Source organism: Leopardus geoffroyi, chromosome E2 (assembly GCF_018350155.1).
Source record: "Leopardus geoffroyi isolate Oge1 chromosome E2, O.geoffroyi_Oge1_pat1.0, whole genome shotgun sequence".
NCBI classification, from domain to species: Eukaryota; Metazoa; Chordata; class Mammalia; order Carnivora; family Felidae; genus Leopardus; species Leopardus geoffroyi.
Genome location: NC_059335.1, coordinates 28,719,645 through 28,734,846, shown reverse-complemented (window position 1 = coordinate 28,734,846; position 15,202 = coordinate 28,719,645). Strand labels below are relative to the sequence as shown.

The following is a 15,202-nucleotide window of genomic DNA, read 5'->3' as shown; positions in this document are numbered from 1 at the left end:
ATGACGTGTAAAGTGAGGGGAAGCTTTTGTACTTATGATGTGAGTTATAAATATGTCCCTGGAAACAAGGAGGATAAATCTCTGTAGTTGTGACTCGATGCATTTTACAAAACATGAAGGAATGTGGCTTTTAATTATAAAGGTCTGAAAACACTAGGCAACAGTACCCACCCACCCCCCCCCCCCCCACCGCCAATGTAGCCTCCACCCAGAGGCTCTGATATAACATCCTCGACCTGGGAAGGCAGGTGTAAGGCCCCTGAGTTCTTGTGTCTATTTCATTCTTCATCCTCCTACACTATCACCTGTAACTAAGACCTTTCTGAATACCCGGGATTTAAAAATGAATGCCTTGGTCCATGCTTGGAGACGTGACAACATCTTTCCCAGAGAGAAATCAGATCCACTGTAGACAGAATGCCACTGAACGTCAGAGCCAGGAGGAAAAATTACCCAGTTCCCCTCCCTCTGGGCCCCATTTTACAGATTGGACACGTGAGGCTCAGAGACATAACGAGGCCCACCGAGGGGGCCTTACCAGACTTCCAGGATGGTATCATTCCTTTCCAGGGCCTGCAGAAGGACTTCAGCTCCAAGGTAGGTGATGTGGTTGTTGGACAGCCTGGAGAGGAAGACGGAAAGGTGAGCTTCAAGAATGTTGGTTCACCTCTCGGTCCTGTCCAATGAAAAGAGGCTTTGGGAGTTGGCCCCCTCGACATGTCCCTCTCTTGTCTGCGATTCCCAATGAGCCCCTCCACAAAGACTCAGTGCCTAAAGAGAAAGGCACCCCTCTCTCCTCTGTTCACCAGATGTGTTTATCTAATGAAGCAGCTACTCCCTTCCGAAGGCGATATCGCATGGTGGTTAAGTATGTGGATTTTAGGGGCACCTGGGTGGCTCAGTTGGTTAGGCGTTCGACTTCAACTCAGGTCACGATCTCACGGTTCGGGAGTTCAAGGCTCGCATCGGGCTCTGTGCTGACAGCTCAGAGCCTGGAGCCTGCTTTGGATTCTGTGCCTCCCTCTCTCTCTGCCCACCCCCCCCCCTTCTCTCTCAAGAATAAATAAGCATTAAAAAAATTTTTTTTAAGTATGTACATTTTACTTCCTGGGTTCCCATCCAGCTTACACCACTTCCTTTTAATCTCGAGCAAATCAGTCCCAATTTCCTCATCTGTAAGGCAGACCTAAAAGAGCACCTGCCTCATGAAACATAAGAATGAAAAGAATGGCATATTCTGTGGTGCAGTTGGCACCATACCCAACTGATAGGAAATAATCAACGAACAGTAATATTTTCGTATGGCGGTGGGCAGGGGAGGGGCGTGGAATCGAGAAAATACAAGGTTGGGAATTGAGAGGGGAGAACTCACACCGTCAGGGACAGCAAGGAAAGAGCCACCGCCCCATGCTGCTCTTTTGCTCACAGCTTGGCCTTCGAGACATCACCACCTGTCTGCCACCTCCACCGAGTAAGGAACATCCGGGAAGCTGACCCTAAGGCAGCGCCAGTGATAACAACGGCCAGTACCTGCTGGGCTCTTACCATAAGCCTGCTCAACACCTCCATCACTCCAGTAATGCTCATGACCCTGAGAGGGGGTCCGCCTAGTACCCCTGTTTACACCCAAGGCTACAGGAGCCCAAAGCCAAGGAGAAACGGCGGGTAACGGTGGAACTGGGGTCCAAACCTAGGCTGTCAGGTGCCGGAGCCCACACACTGAACCAGCATTTGGCAGTCACTATGCCCAGAAAAAGAAGGATGCTAGCTTTTTTTAAAAAGATACATAAGAAGCTCGCTTTTTATGGGGAAACAGTGAGGGATGATGTAGATCGGTGGCACTTAACTATAAGACTCGCCGAGGCAGCGTGGGACAAGCCCCTGCAGCCCCTGGGGTTGGCTGGGGTAAATGCATGACAACGAGGGGGGACAAATGTGCCACAGCCACACCTGGTTAATGCGAAACCAGGTACCGCGCAAAGCCTGGCATCCCAGCTTAGACCACCCAGGCATCACCGGGGCCTCCCAGCCCGGTTTCACCCAAGTGACGAGTGGAAGTGTTTCCCCCAAACATTTGGCAACTTGCTCGCCCCTGCAAAGCAACACAAACAAGTGTTGCCAGAGTGGATGGCGGGCTGGCAGCAAAGCACACACTCTCCCGGAGGCAGCTGTCTGCCTGCCTCTGAAGGCGAGCGTTTTCCACGGGCCACATTTGCCAGGGCGGATGCCACCCCTTCCTGTAGCACAAGGAGCCATCTGATGATGCCCGGACGTCCCTCTCCAGTGAGACCTCTGGCACCCCCCGGCAGCGCGGCACCAGCCTCGGAGAGCACCGGCACAAGGTCGTGATGATCGCGAGCTGGGCTCCTGCTTGCATCCACTCTCCCTGTCCACGCGGAGTGGGAGCCTGCCCGCTGAGCCCACCACCAGTGGTCCCCACCGCCTCCAGCCACCCACCACTGCCTCTGTCCGGCCCTCCAGGTCCTGGATGCTCCGCAGGACCTCCACCACTGCCTGCTCGCTTTCACCCGCCTTCTCCACTGCCATCGGCCTGATCCAGGCCCCCTCCATCTCCCACCTGGAAGACAGCAGGACCTTAATTCCCCCTGACCCGTCTTCCATCTGTTCCGCACAGAGCAGCCGGCACGATCTTGTTATGATGTAAATCAGATGTTACTGTCCTAATTAAACTCCTCCAAAGGTTTCTCATTGCCCCTAGAATAAAGCCCTAAATCCTCCCCATGGCTCTGAGACCTACGTGGCCCCCTCACCCTGCCTCTTCCCCCCTGTACCTTCCCCTACAGTCCAACCATGCTGGCCCTGCCCTCCGTTCTCAAAACAACCGAGCTTGTTTCTGCCACAGGGCCTTTGCACTTGCTGTTCGGTCTTCTTGGAATGTGCATTCCTGAGACCTCAGCGTTGCAAGAACAGTAACCTTCCTCATTATCCAGGTTTCAGCTCCAATGCCACCTTCTCAGAGATGCTCTCCCCAGGCAGCTGCGACCCTGCCCTCTCCCTGGCACATCTCCTCTTGAATACTCTTTAGAGCCTTTATTATATATAATCTTGTGTATTGGCCTGCTTGTTCATTATATGCCTCTCCCATTAGAATCCAAGAGCTAAGGGGGCTGAGGCCTGCTCTGTTCTTTCCACTGCTCTACCCTCTAGCCTCCTACAGCACTTGGCACAGCAGGTGCTCCAGAAATATTTCTTGCATCGATACATAAGTGGGTGAATGTATGCATGAATGCACAACAACGAAATGAATGAATGCACACATGAAGAAATGCAAGCACGCCTGCCTGCATAACCCAAGAGAAACCACTAGCGATGACCGTTAGAACAGGTCTCCTGCCTCAGCCAAAGATGGCCCCGCGAGATGGATGCTGTCGGCAACCCACCCAAACGCCCTCAGCTTTCACCTCTAACTCTGAGGGCTGCCTGCTGGGAAGACCTCCCCTCTCTGCCTGAGGCCTTTCTCCTGACCCCAGGAGCATCCTCGCGCAGGGCAAGCCGAAGTGCCGGAAAATTAATATCCCCACAAGCACGCAAACGAAGGACAGGCAGTTGGCAGATAAATACCCCTGCTGCCTCGCTTCTCTGTTGGGTAGGGGCTCCTGGAGCCCCACAGCAACTCTGAGGCGGTTCCCCTCGGGGATAACCAGGGCCAAAACAGGCTTGGTGACCACTTGCCATGGGTTCCCTTCCCTCCCCTGCTTCATTTCCCTGACCCCTCACCACGGTTTGCTGGAACCACCTCCCAAGCAAACAACTTGCCCTGGGATCCCGGTCTGTGTTTGGGGGAACCCTGACTCTACCAGCCGTTTTCTGCCAGGCCACCTTAGCATGAGTTAGAGAGGCGGGAAGCTGCCCATATCCACCCCTTGTCCCCCCTCTCCCCCGCCGCTGCCCCCTATAAGGCCTGTCATTATCATCCCGGCTCCTTACAGGTTCCTTACTTTAGGACTTTCAAACTTGAATTCCTCTGAAGTCCTTTGGCAAGAGAACACACACCTTCATCCTGGAGATGGTTCTCCTCCAGGCTGGCAAGAAAAAGAGAGAAAATCCCGTTCATATGGTAACATTTGTTGCGGAAGACGATGTCGCTAAGGATTAGCCTGCTTGCCCCCCAGTTAGAAAATCCAACATCTGAAAATCTCTATTTAGCAGATGAAGTAAGAAGAGATATAGTAAGAGTATGAGGGTTTTCAACTCCAGGGACGTTTCTGGGAGAGAATTCACCCCAGGGCTCCTCTATATAAAAGGTACTCTCACGTCCCAGTGATCTAATATCCCTTTCCCTTTCTTATTAATGGAAGCCTCCTTCGGTTTGGGCAACTATGTGCATGCACTTGGTGAAAAAAAACTGCCTTTTGACTCTCCACTACAGCCAGTGACATCCACACGGCCATGAACACATAAGGGGAGGTTGACAGATGGGGCTCCGGGAAATTCTCTTTAAAATGGAGAGCTTGAGGGGCGCCTGGGTGGCGCAGTCGGTTAGGCGTCCGACTTCAGCCAGGTCACGATCTCGCTGTCTGTGAGTTCGAGCCCCTCATCAGGCTCTGGGCTGATGGCTCAGAGCCTGGAGCCTGTTTCCGATTCTGTGTCTCCCTCTCTCTCTGCCCCTCCCCCATTCATGTTCTGTCTCTCTCTGTCCCCAAAATAAATAAACGTTGAAAAAAAAAAATTTTTTTTTTTAAATAAATAAATAAAATGGAGAGCTTGGGGCACCTGGATGACTCAGTCGGTGAAGCATCCGACTCTTGGTTTCAGCTCGGGTCATGATCTCACGGTTCTTGGGTTTGAGCCCTGCGTCGGGCTGTGTGCTGACAGTGCGAAGCCTGCTTGGGATTCTCTCTCTCCCGCTCTCCCCGCCCCTCCCCTGCTTGTGTTCTCTCTCTCTCAAAATAAACTTTAAAAATAAAAACAACAAGAGTAAAAATAAAATAAAAGGGAGAGCTGGCCTGGGCCTCCTGCCCTTCCTGGATACACAGACTGAATCTGGGGACACGGAAGCAGTGTCGCAGGTATAGCAGCCATCTGCTGACCATGAGGCAACCAACCATGGCTTCAGGCGAAGCCACCGACTGGGGACCCCTGCTGGCCTCATGGAGCCATTACACCAGCCCTACGCCACCTACCTCCAGACGGGTTGGACACGAAATAAAGAAATCCTTTACTGGTGTGAGCCACTGTACCTAGAGTTCTTCCCTCACTTGCAGCCTAGTGTAGTCATAACTGATACACTCAACGGCGAGGCATGCCTCTAACAAGAATTTCCAAGCGGCAAAGTCCAATCAGGATATAATCAATGGGACACCGGCAGAGCTATCCCACTACAATATCCACTTTGTGACGGTGATCATGGGTTTCAAAGGCCTTCTGCTTCCTGGAGAAATCAGCATATTTATCTCCCTGATAGAATTGGGAACTGCCCAGAACATGTCATAAGAAGTCCAAGCTAGTGGCATCTAAAGGACGGGAGGCTTAGAATCAGCTTCAGGTCAACAGTGTGAGCACAGTTTATGGCTCACCTTTTAACTTGCCCCAAACCCCACTCCACCTTCCAGGGAGACCTTTACTTCTCCCGCGTTCTTAGGCACTCAGCCTCCCTTAGAATCCACAAAACGTGGGGTGCCTCGGTGGCTCATTTGGTTAAGCTTCTGACTTTGGCTCAAGGCACGATCTCGAGGTTTGTGAATTCACGCCCCACGTCGGGCTCTGCACTGTGCACGGCCCGCTCCCGAGCCTCTGTCTCCCTCCCTCTGCCCCTCTCCCGCGCACGCTCTCTCTCTCTCAAAAATAAACATTTTTTAAAAATAAAATAAAACCTGGGAAAGGAACACCTGTGTTTAAAAAAGACTTTATGCATGTAACAATATATGCTTCACAGTTGGAAGCAGTCAGCCCCTCATTTTCCAGGTAAGAAACCTGGGATTCAGAGCTTATTATTTAACTTGCCTGAGATCACAGCAGGCCTTGAAGCTCAGCCTGCTTGACTCCAGAGTCTCGGGCCTCAACCATTAGGCCACACGGAGGCAGTATACAAGCCGACAAACCAGGAAATATAATTCCATTAAAAGAATTAGCACCTACGTGCCAGGCTCTATCAGCTTCATGCACCCAGCACACAGAAGGACAAACCCAATAGCCCAACCACTCGGTTATCCACGTCTGTTTTACCCGCTTCCATGGAGGAGGCCAGGGAATGAATGAGGCCTCCTCAAAGCAGGGAACCCCTCAACTCACCAGAGTTCTTCCAGTGTCACGTTCTTTTCCAACATTAAGGCTAAGGCTTGAGCCCCCACACTGCCGATGTTGTTTCCCACCAGGCTGGACAGAATCAAGGAACAAAAACACATCAGAACAGGGAGGGACCTCAGAGGTAAGGTAACCCAGGAAGGGCAAAATGCACGAAGCACATAGCCCCACATCCTGGTCTGCTTCATTCAGACATTACCAACTGACTACAGTGCTCATTTTCATTAAGCTAAGAAGCAGCCTTAGAACTCTTTCCAACGTGATGTCCTGGGTAGCCATTATTCATGGACTGCAGTTGGTCCTTGAGATAAAATATATCTGATCCAGGGGTGCCTGGGTGGCTCAGTCATTGGGACATCAGACTTGATTTCGGCTCAGGTCACAATCTCACAGTTCGTGGGTTCAAGCCCTGTGATGGAGGGCTCTGCGCTGTGTAAGCGTGCAGCCTGCTCGGAATTCTCCCTCCCTCCCTCTCTCCCCTTCCCCTGCTCATGCACACGTGTATGCACACACACACTCTCTCTCTCTCTCTCTCAAAATAAACCTAAAAAAAATTTTTTAAATATATCTGGTTCAGCCCCAAACCTTCAATTAACAGATAGGGAATGAAGACCCTTAAGGGGAGAAGGAACACCTCCAAAGTCACCCAGAAAGACTCAAGTGTCCTGACTCCAACCCAAGGGTCTTTTCTTCGCATCCCACTCCCTAACACAGGGGGCGAAGAACAAAGTTCAATCAAATCAAGGACCCTCAAAACTGACCCAGGCCCCTCCCTTCCTCATTCTGGCTCCCTGTGACCATGCAGACCCCAAAGCTTACCTGAGCCACTTCAAGCTCTGGTGATCACCCAAGGCTTCGGCCAAGGCCTGGGCCCCTTCGTCACCCACCTTGTTGCCCCAGAACCTAAAAAGGCCAACAGATTGCGTCATTTGGTCAGGGAGTAACTGCTATGTGTTCTAGACATGCGTGAACGGTGTCCTTCCTCTCCATGGTTCTGCCTCTCTGGGACCTTCCAGAAAGATCTGAGAGGGGCTCCTAGGCCCTAGCAAAGTGGATCTGCCTCCACCTTTTGGGAGGGATGGTGAAACTGAATTCATTTTTCAGTCAGACTTACAGAATAGTAGAGGCCCACCCAGCACATGTCCTCAGGGACAAGGAACTCAGTCACTCACTCTCAAAGTCAATTCACAGCGTGGTGACATTTTTCCTGATATTTAGGTCAGATCTGCTTCCTGGTGCCTGCTACCCACAGGTCCTCAACTACCCTCTGGGAGCACCCAAAACAAGTCTCACTCTTCTCCCGCAAGCCAGCTCTCTTTCTTGTTCTTCCCTAATGTCCCCCATTTCCTCATGGTGTCATACTCCTTCACCTCCTGGGTCATCCCCCTCAGACCCACAGAAATTGAGAAACTTCCCTTTTCAAAGGTGGAGCCCAACTCGTTCCTTATGACCTGGCTGTTTTACATATGGGAAGCTAGCCCAGACCTGTCTGTGCACATGTGAGCAAAGCTAGCCGAGCTAGGATGCTCACCACGCTTTCATTCATCCGGTTAATATTTATTGAGCTCTGGCTGTGTGCCAGCACTGCTCTGTGCCCCTGGGGAGAGAGCAAAACACTACGTCATAGCGAAAAACCTGGAATAACGTGAGGGCGCACCGACATGGGGCCAGTTACATAGATTACAGACATCCAGCCAGTGGAATACCAACCAGCTAGTGTTTTAAAAATGAAGTCATTGTGGTACAAAAGATATATTGTTAAGCAGGCAAAAAAAAAAAAAAAAACACAAAAAACCAAAAACCAATATTCAGAACGGTTTGTGTCATATGATAGTATCTGGTGGGGGGGGGGGCGGGGGATTAGCACAGTGCTTGGTGGGTGCAGACAGGTGCCTTAACAAAGAGGTGTTGAAAGAGAACAGCCGACATACGCTGGTTGTGACCTCGAGCAGGAGAGAGCTTGGTGGGGCTGGAGCCACCCTTGTACCGGACTCTGTGCTCCTGGTAATGCAGCGTGGAAAAGGTGCTGATCTCTCAAGCAACCCGGTTCCGCCCTTAGCTCCAGCTGAGCTTGTGGGCAGCTTGCCTGCTGAGGAAATGGGTTGGGCCCTAAGGTTAGTGTCTCTTCCTACAGTCTTGGGTTCTCAGACTCCCATTTCTCGTCAAATGGATGCCAGCTCACACCAGGTAAGGCAGGACAGCAGCGGGGCTACAGGGGTCTGCCCGGTTGCAACCCTGGGGGCAGGGGGGGGGGTAGTCACTCAGCCGCCAGAGGAAGCCCCTCCCCGCCACACACATACTCTGGGGACCTGTGGTCTGTGGGACTGCCCTCCCAGCCTGTGCCTGACTCCTCTCCCCTCACTGGAAGGCTCGGCGCGACCCTGCAGCCACAAACGCTCAGAAGGACCCGGCGAAGCCCCCTCCTGTCCTGGGTCCCGTCTCCAGCCTGGTCCACTTACTTATCGTCCCTTGATTCTCACCGCTTGGATGGGGCCCAGGCAATGGCACTCTTCAGAAGCTCCCAAAGGTGAGAGGCACAGCCCTAGCACCAGTGAGGACCAGAGGGCTTCCTGCCACCCACTCATGGGCACTGCCCACCCCCCACATCCTGAACTTCCTGTTTATTGAGTGAAAGGCAAGTACTGAGGCAGCCAGGGGCCACCTGCTCTCTCCCACTGCCTCTGGGGCCTTCCAGCTAAAAAATTGCACCTGCTAAGTCCCCCAACCTGCCCCCACGGGGGCCCCTCTGTCCCAGAACCCAACCTACCCCAAGAACTGCAAGGAGGCGTTGGCTCTGAGCCCCTCAGCCAGCACCTGGGCTCCCGAGGCAGTGATGTGGTTATTGCCCAGCCTGGAAAAGAAGGCAGGGAGGCTGAAGGAGTGCGGGACGGACGTGGGGGTGTTAGTGCCCAGAAGCACCCGGGGCTGGTGGAGGAAGTGTGTCCCAGACACAGAAACCTGGAGAAAAGCTTTGAGGACCTCTCTGCTGGACACGGCAGCCTGACTTCTTCCTGCCTGTCGAGCAGACTCCCCGGGTGCTAGTCTATTCCTGCTTGGCCAACCTTACTCAACCGTGACTCCCGCTAGTTCATTCTCCAGCTGCAAAGGGAAAAAAGTGGGGGGAAACCTGTTTTGCAAAGCAGTGTGACAGGTATGGGCAGGAGGCACTATTGTCAGCTGTCCTAGGAGGTGGTTTCCCCAAGGGAGGGAGGGTGACTCACTGTCACACCTTTTCCTCCTGTCTCAGCCACCAGCTGGTGCCAGACTCCATGCCCCCTGTGGCTTTCCTGGGTCCCTCTTGCTGCAGGTGGCTTTCACCTGTTCCGCCCAAGCTGCTGGGAAAGGGCAAGGGATTCTGCAGGGGGGTTGGGGGGTTGGAGGAGGGAGGGTTCAGCCATATCCAGATACCTCAGAGAACTTTGGAGAGGTCCCCAGAACTTTTACTCACGACCCCAGGCTTCCTGGAATTAATAACACACTTTTCCTCTTTTTAGAGAACTTTCACGCCCTTGAAGCCACTCTGGCTGACAACTACCCTGCAGAGCAGGCGCCATTATCCTCTTTGAGAAGGGGCAGGGTGTCCTCCCACACCTCTGACCACAGGCTGCTGTGCCGGGAAATTCAAGGTCGCTTCCCACAGGCTGCTCCCAGCCAGTGACTGGGAAACACAAGACTCTGCTGGGCAAATCTGGCTGGAGGACTCCCCCACAGCCTTCTGTGCTCTCAGAACTGCCCCAAGGTCTAGAGGCTTCCTCCCAGCCTTCCTTCCTTCCCTCTCCCCGTCTCTCAGGGTCAGACTTGCGCTGTAGTGAGCTGACTCTCCCAGCCTCCCCCAGCCCCCTTCCCTGTTTCCCCTCGGAGGCATTTTTTCCAACAAATAGTTCCGCATCTAATCCCTTCTGGGAGGGCTGAACTACCGTAGGATAAACACGCTGAGAATTTACATGATCACCCACCACCTTTTAGCCACTAAGCTCCCTCCATAAAGCACTGACCATATTGCGCCAGCTTTCTATGTATCCTAACTCATTTAACCGTTACAACAACCTAGGAGGAAGCTGTAATTATTATCTACATTTTACAGAAGGGGAAACAGAGTCACAGAGACATTGGGCTGACCCAAGGTCACATAGCAAATGAGGATTCAAATCTCAGGGATCCTAGATCCAAACCTCAGTCGGTCTGGCTCCAGAACCCCATGCTCTCTCAACTATTCTGCTATACCAGCCCAAAACCCAGGCTTCAAATTCTGAGCATAGTACCTTCCCACTACCCCACAGTCTTCCCTGGGGGATAGGCCAGCCTCCCGCTCTGGCCACAGCCGCTCTCAGCATCCTGAGTCTGGGGGAGCAGGTGGTAGCAACAGAAGAGAGTCCTTTGTGGGGAGCCCGGGCGACCAACTCTTGACTTGGGCTCAGGCCATGATCTCGCAGTTCATGAGTTCAAGCCCTGTATCAGGCTGTGTGGTGACAGCGCAGAACCTCCTTGGGATTCTGTCTCCCTCTCTCTCTGCCCCTCCCCTGCTCGCTCTCTTTCTCTCAAAAGGAATTAAGTTTTAAAAAGTTAAAACAAAAAGAAGGAGCGAGTCCTTTGTACAGAACAGCGCCACTGGGGCTGGCTTCAGCAGCCCTGCCTGAGACTGGGCCACATGGTTAGTAATTTTAACATGGCGGCTTCGAACCCCAAACCCAGCCCAGCAGGTATGAAGAATGGACAAAAGCGATGGTTTACTTTGTCTTCTTTTACTGCCACATAAATCCAGGAAGCAAGAGGACCCCAGGGAGAAAGAGAAGCCAGGCTGACCCGGGGACCAGCAGGAGAGGTGACTGAATGGTGTCAGATGGGAGAGAGACCCCCACTGAGCCAGGAAGGTCAGGAGCAGCAGAAAGGCAGACATCAAAGACTGAAGTGCAAAGCCGACACCCAGCGAGCTGGGCAAGGACCTTCTGAGAGCTTTTCAGCAACTGGCTGTCACAGCTGTGGTGGCAGGTGACTCCACGTGCCTCCCCCCGCAACACGTGCTCAATGAACACCAGGGAACCCGGTAACCCCAGACAGCTTGTGACACTCTTAGACACAGGGAAGGAAAGGGTCCCAGAAACCGTCTTCAGCCCTGGGGAGCCAAAGGTCAAAGGGCAGGCAGCCCTCAGCAGAACCAATCCTGGGTTTGCTGGGGAGGTCACAGCATTAGCGAAACCCTGCTCAAAGGAGACACTGCCCCTGATTCAGTCAGCAGATCACGAGCCCAGTAGGGGCCGAACCAGGGCCAGGACCAGACCGAACTGACTCAGCTCTGAAGAAGAAAAGCAATTTCCACAGAATAGGAAAGCCCTGGGCTCACCTCAAAGCCAAGAAGTTCTGCCTGCACGCAAGGAGCCTCGCCACGGAGTGTGCACAGCCATCGGTCAGTTTGTTGTTGAAGAGACTGGAACGTTCCAAAGGAGAGGAGACATGGAGACTTAGCACAGCAGTCAGGGACCACCCCAAGCCCAGGGTAGCCCGTTCCCGCGACCCAGGAGTCACCTGCGCCCTCCAAATATGCCAACACCCTCACCGCAGCTCACGGCTGCTGCCCAAACGGCACGACCCGGAGCGTGGCCGGGGACACAATGTCCACCACTCGAGCCCGACTTACGCTAACTTCTGCAGCTGCTCACAGTGAAGAGCATGTTCGACGAGCTTGCAGATGCCTCGGTCTGAGATATTGTTATCTCGCAAGCTAAGAAAAAAAGACAAATAGATTTGGAAAATGGGGCTGATAAAAGAGAAATAAACAAGACCCCAAAAGAGACTTCTGCTCGTGCCCCAAGTGCCAGCATCTGTGTTTCTGGGAAACACTGCAAGGGCTGAGCACCCCAAGAAAGAGAAGACGCCCCCATCCCTGGTCAGGGTGCTGACGTCATGTACCATGTGGGGGACCGCTCAGGAGGTGGGGCCCCAGAGCTCCTGCTAAAGAAGGCTGGAGTCCCGGCGGGTCACTGGAGTCCTAGGCTGAGGCACTGTTTCTATGCTTGTAAAACAGAAATGATCACCATAGCAGCCTCACAGAAGGTTCCTAGCTGGGAGGGTGTGGTGGGAACTAGCCAGGCCACCCTGGGGGTGACGGTGGGTACCAGACGGTAGACCAGTCAGACAAGAGTGGCCAAGACTCTGGAAAACCAGCAAGTGAGCCGTGGTTAGGGAGGCCCTGCCGTCCAGCACTTCACCCCAGTGACATCACTCCTGTCGTCAGACCCTGCCCAGAAAGCCCCCTCTGACACTCCTCTCGGGGTGGTGCCCCCAAACTCACCTGATCACAAGATCTTCAGAAAGCATCCCTAAAATACAGACTCTGGGGCCCCTCCCCTGGAGCTGGCAATTCTGGGAGTGGGGGTGGGGTGGGGGGTTGGGGCCCAGGGATCTGTGTATATTAACAACCGTGCCTAGGATTCTTCATCCTCGGGCAGATCTGGGAGACCCTGACTTAAAGGCTAACAGCTTGGGGATCTGGAATCTTCCCTCCGTGGAAACTCTCATCCTCAGCAGCCACTTACTAGCTATTTGCTGTAAAAAACAAAGGTGGGGGGGGGGGGAGATGGTATTCCCAGCCTCACCTGGCTGAGAGAGGATTTAAAGAGACAGCACACACAAAGCCCTGTGAGTGCCTGGCGCAGGCAGAAGGTAGCTGTAATCACGGCTGCTCGCACGCATGGGGCATCTGATGTGCCAGCACCGACCCAAGCACTTCCCAATAGTAAAGGTGTTTAATCCTCACAAAAGCCCACGACGTAGGTACCATTATGATGTCCGTTAGAGGGAAGGCAGTTGAGGCACAGACAAGTGAAGTGACTTTGCCAAGGTTGCACAGCACCTAAAGGATCTGGGCCCCAGGCAGTCTGGCTCTAAAGCCCACCGTTAAGCATGACCTTGTACGCCTCTGTCCCAAGGCCCCCTGTGGGCTCCTAGAGCCGTGATTTCCAGGCTGCAGGTTGTGACCCGTTGGTGGGCACGAAACCAACTTCAAAGGTCCTGAGCGGCGTTTTGAAAAGAGGAAAAGAATGAAAGACTGCAGCGTGCATCAGAGTTCGCACGGGAAAGTCATTCTGTGAAGTTTTTGTTTCAGGTTTGGACGCCTGTGCATCTAAAGGTGCATTTGCACCTTCTCTCTCACTGTAGGTCACAGCCAAAAAATTTTGAAAGCCAGAACCCTAGAGTCAGATCCAGGGCCTAAAGAAAGCTATATGGGGGCACTTTGTAGACAGGCTTCCTGGAGGCTGAGGGTTTGTTTCTGTTGGCATGGAAACATTTCAAGTGGGAGAGATACAGTATGGCTCTGGGGGAGAGGAGCACCTCCTCGCCAGCCTCTGTCTCTGTCTGTCTGTCTCTGTCTCTGTCTGTCTGTCTGTCTGTCTCTCTGTCTCTGTCTCTCTCTCTCTCTCTCACACACACACACACACACACACACACACACAGGAAATACCTGACCTCCAGATCATTTCCCCTCCCACATAATGCTGGCAATTTCTGTGTGGAGAGTAAAGAGCAGTAGAACTTAGTCAAGGTCTTTTATTGCTCATGGAAAATCAAGCTGGTTCCCACAGACCAGCTGTTTTCACAGGGTGGCTCTGGACTCCTTGGAGCAGTATCACCAGGGATGTCAGTTAGAAAACATAGATCCCTGGCCGCACCACCCCCCCCCCCGCCCCCCGACCGAGGGAGTGAGAATCGCTGGGGGTAGGCTTCCGAATCTGCATTTCTATATGCTTCTCTGCATCTCTAGGCTGAGCATGGTTACCAGACCCTCCTCATCTTCCTCCGAAAATGGAGAGAGACCTCCAGCCCCCCCTCAGCCCTTGGACACATCCTGGGAGTGGCATGGCTTTCCTGAGGAGAGAGGATCCATTCATTCTAGGGATGGACTGGTCTAGAAGGACCATCCCAGCCAGTGGTTCCTGACCTCCCGGGGCTCGAGGACCCCTTTGAGAACTATGGGCTCATTATCCACAAGAATGGACTCATAATTCTATCAGGTAAATGACTGCCACAGATAGGTCTCGGACTTCTTGAGTGAAAATATGGCGGTTCCTCCTTCCTGGGGAGATCGAGTATTGTGCTGGCCATCTTTCCATTTCCCTGGCCAGATCCGCTTTCCTCTTTCTACCTGGCTCTCGGTCCTGAGGGGCTGATGCCCACGGACTACAGCAGCAGGCACCCTGTGTTGGCTTCCTATCTGGGGGTCAAGGCAAGAGCAAGAAGGGGAGGAAGAGCCAGGGTTTATTCCCCCCAGACCCCACCCTTCCAGCTTTCTGTAGCCTCAGTTTCTATCAGGCAGCCTTCTCCACACCTCTCCCCCAGCCCTGCCCCTCCAGGCTTGAGGACGGTGACAGTGCCGTCCCCACCCCCACCCCCACCGCCACAGTCACTGGCCCCAGGACCCTGCACTTTCCCTTCTCGCTCTTCCTAACTGCTGCCCAGTCCCTTCTAAACAGTCCGTAAACCACCCAATTTCAATGTGTCATCTGTTTCCTCCTGATATATTCACAACATACATTACCTATAATGCACACGTGAGCTGCATAAAATATGCTAACGTTATATTATTATTACATTATGCGAACAAACTTATGACCGTGGTCCCTATGGAAAGGATAACACAGGCCACCCTACAATTTCTAAGAGATATCCATATGTTTGCTCCAAAGAGAAAAAAAAAAGTCTTAATGCTGTAGCCCAGAGGAAGTAGGCCATCGTAATATATTCAAGGAGAGGCTTGTCCCTTGCTTCGGGGCAAATAAAGTCACCTGGGATAGACCAAAAGCCCTGGAAGGCTGTGAGTCGATTTTAACTTGAAGCTACCTTCTGCTTTTTCAGCGGTTTTAAACAGGGCGCAGGACATCCCCTTTCAAGGATGGAAGGGAAGTTGGGGAGTCTGCAGAACGCTGGCCACGAGACCCGGGCA

General features: G+C 53.0%; 1 protein-coding gene and 1 long non-coding RNA gene across 3 annotated transcripts in view; one reads left to right on the top strand and one right to left on the bottom strand.

Moving 5' to 3' along the window:
• Positions 1-15,202, bottom strand: part of NOD2 (nucleotide binding oligomerization domain containing 2) — a 36,709-nt gene that overhangs the window by 2,498 nt on the left and 19,009 nt on the right. For both annotated transcript variants that reach the window (XM_045442728.1, XM_045442727.1), the window contains exons 5-11: positions 11,900-11,983; positions 11,606-11,689; positions 9,032-9,115; positions 7,084-7,167; positions 6,253-6,336; positions 3,960-4,043; positions 539-622 (exon numbers count right to left, since the gene is read on the bottom strand). In XM_045442728.1, coding sequence (XP_045298684.1) covers positions 539-622; positions 3,960-4,043; positions 6,253-6,336; positions 7,084-7,167; positions 9,032-9,115; positions 11,606-11,689; positions 11,900-11,983 — 588 coding nt within the window. The remainder of the gene's footprint in view (positions 1-538; positions 623-3,959; positions 4,044-6,252; positions 6,337-7,083; positions 7,168-9,031; positions 9,116-11,605; positions 11,690-11,899; positions 11,984-15,202) is intronic.
• Positions 244-4,522, top strand: LOC123579135. Its single transcript, XR_006702639.1, has 3 exons — positions 244-355; positions 2,431-2,432; positions 4,478-4,522. It is a non-coding gene; the product is annotated as an uncharacterized LOC123579135 (long non-coding RNA).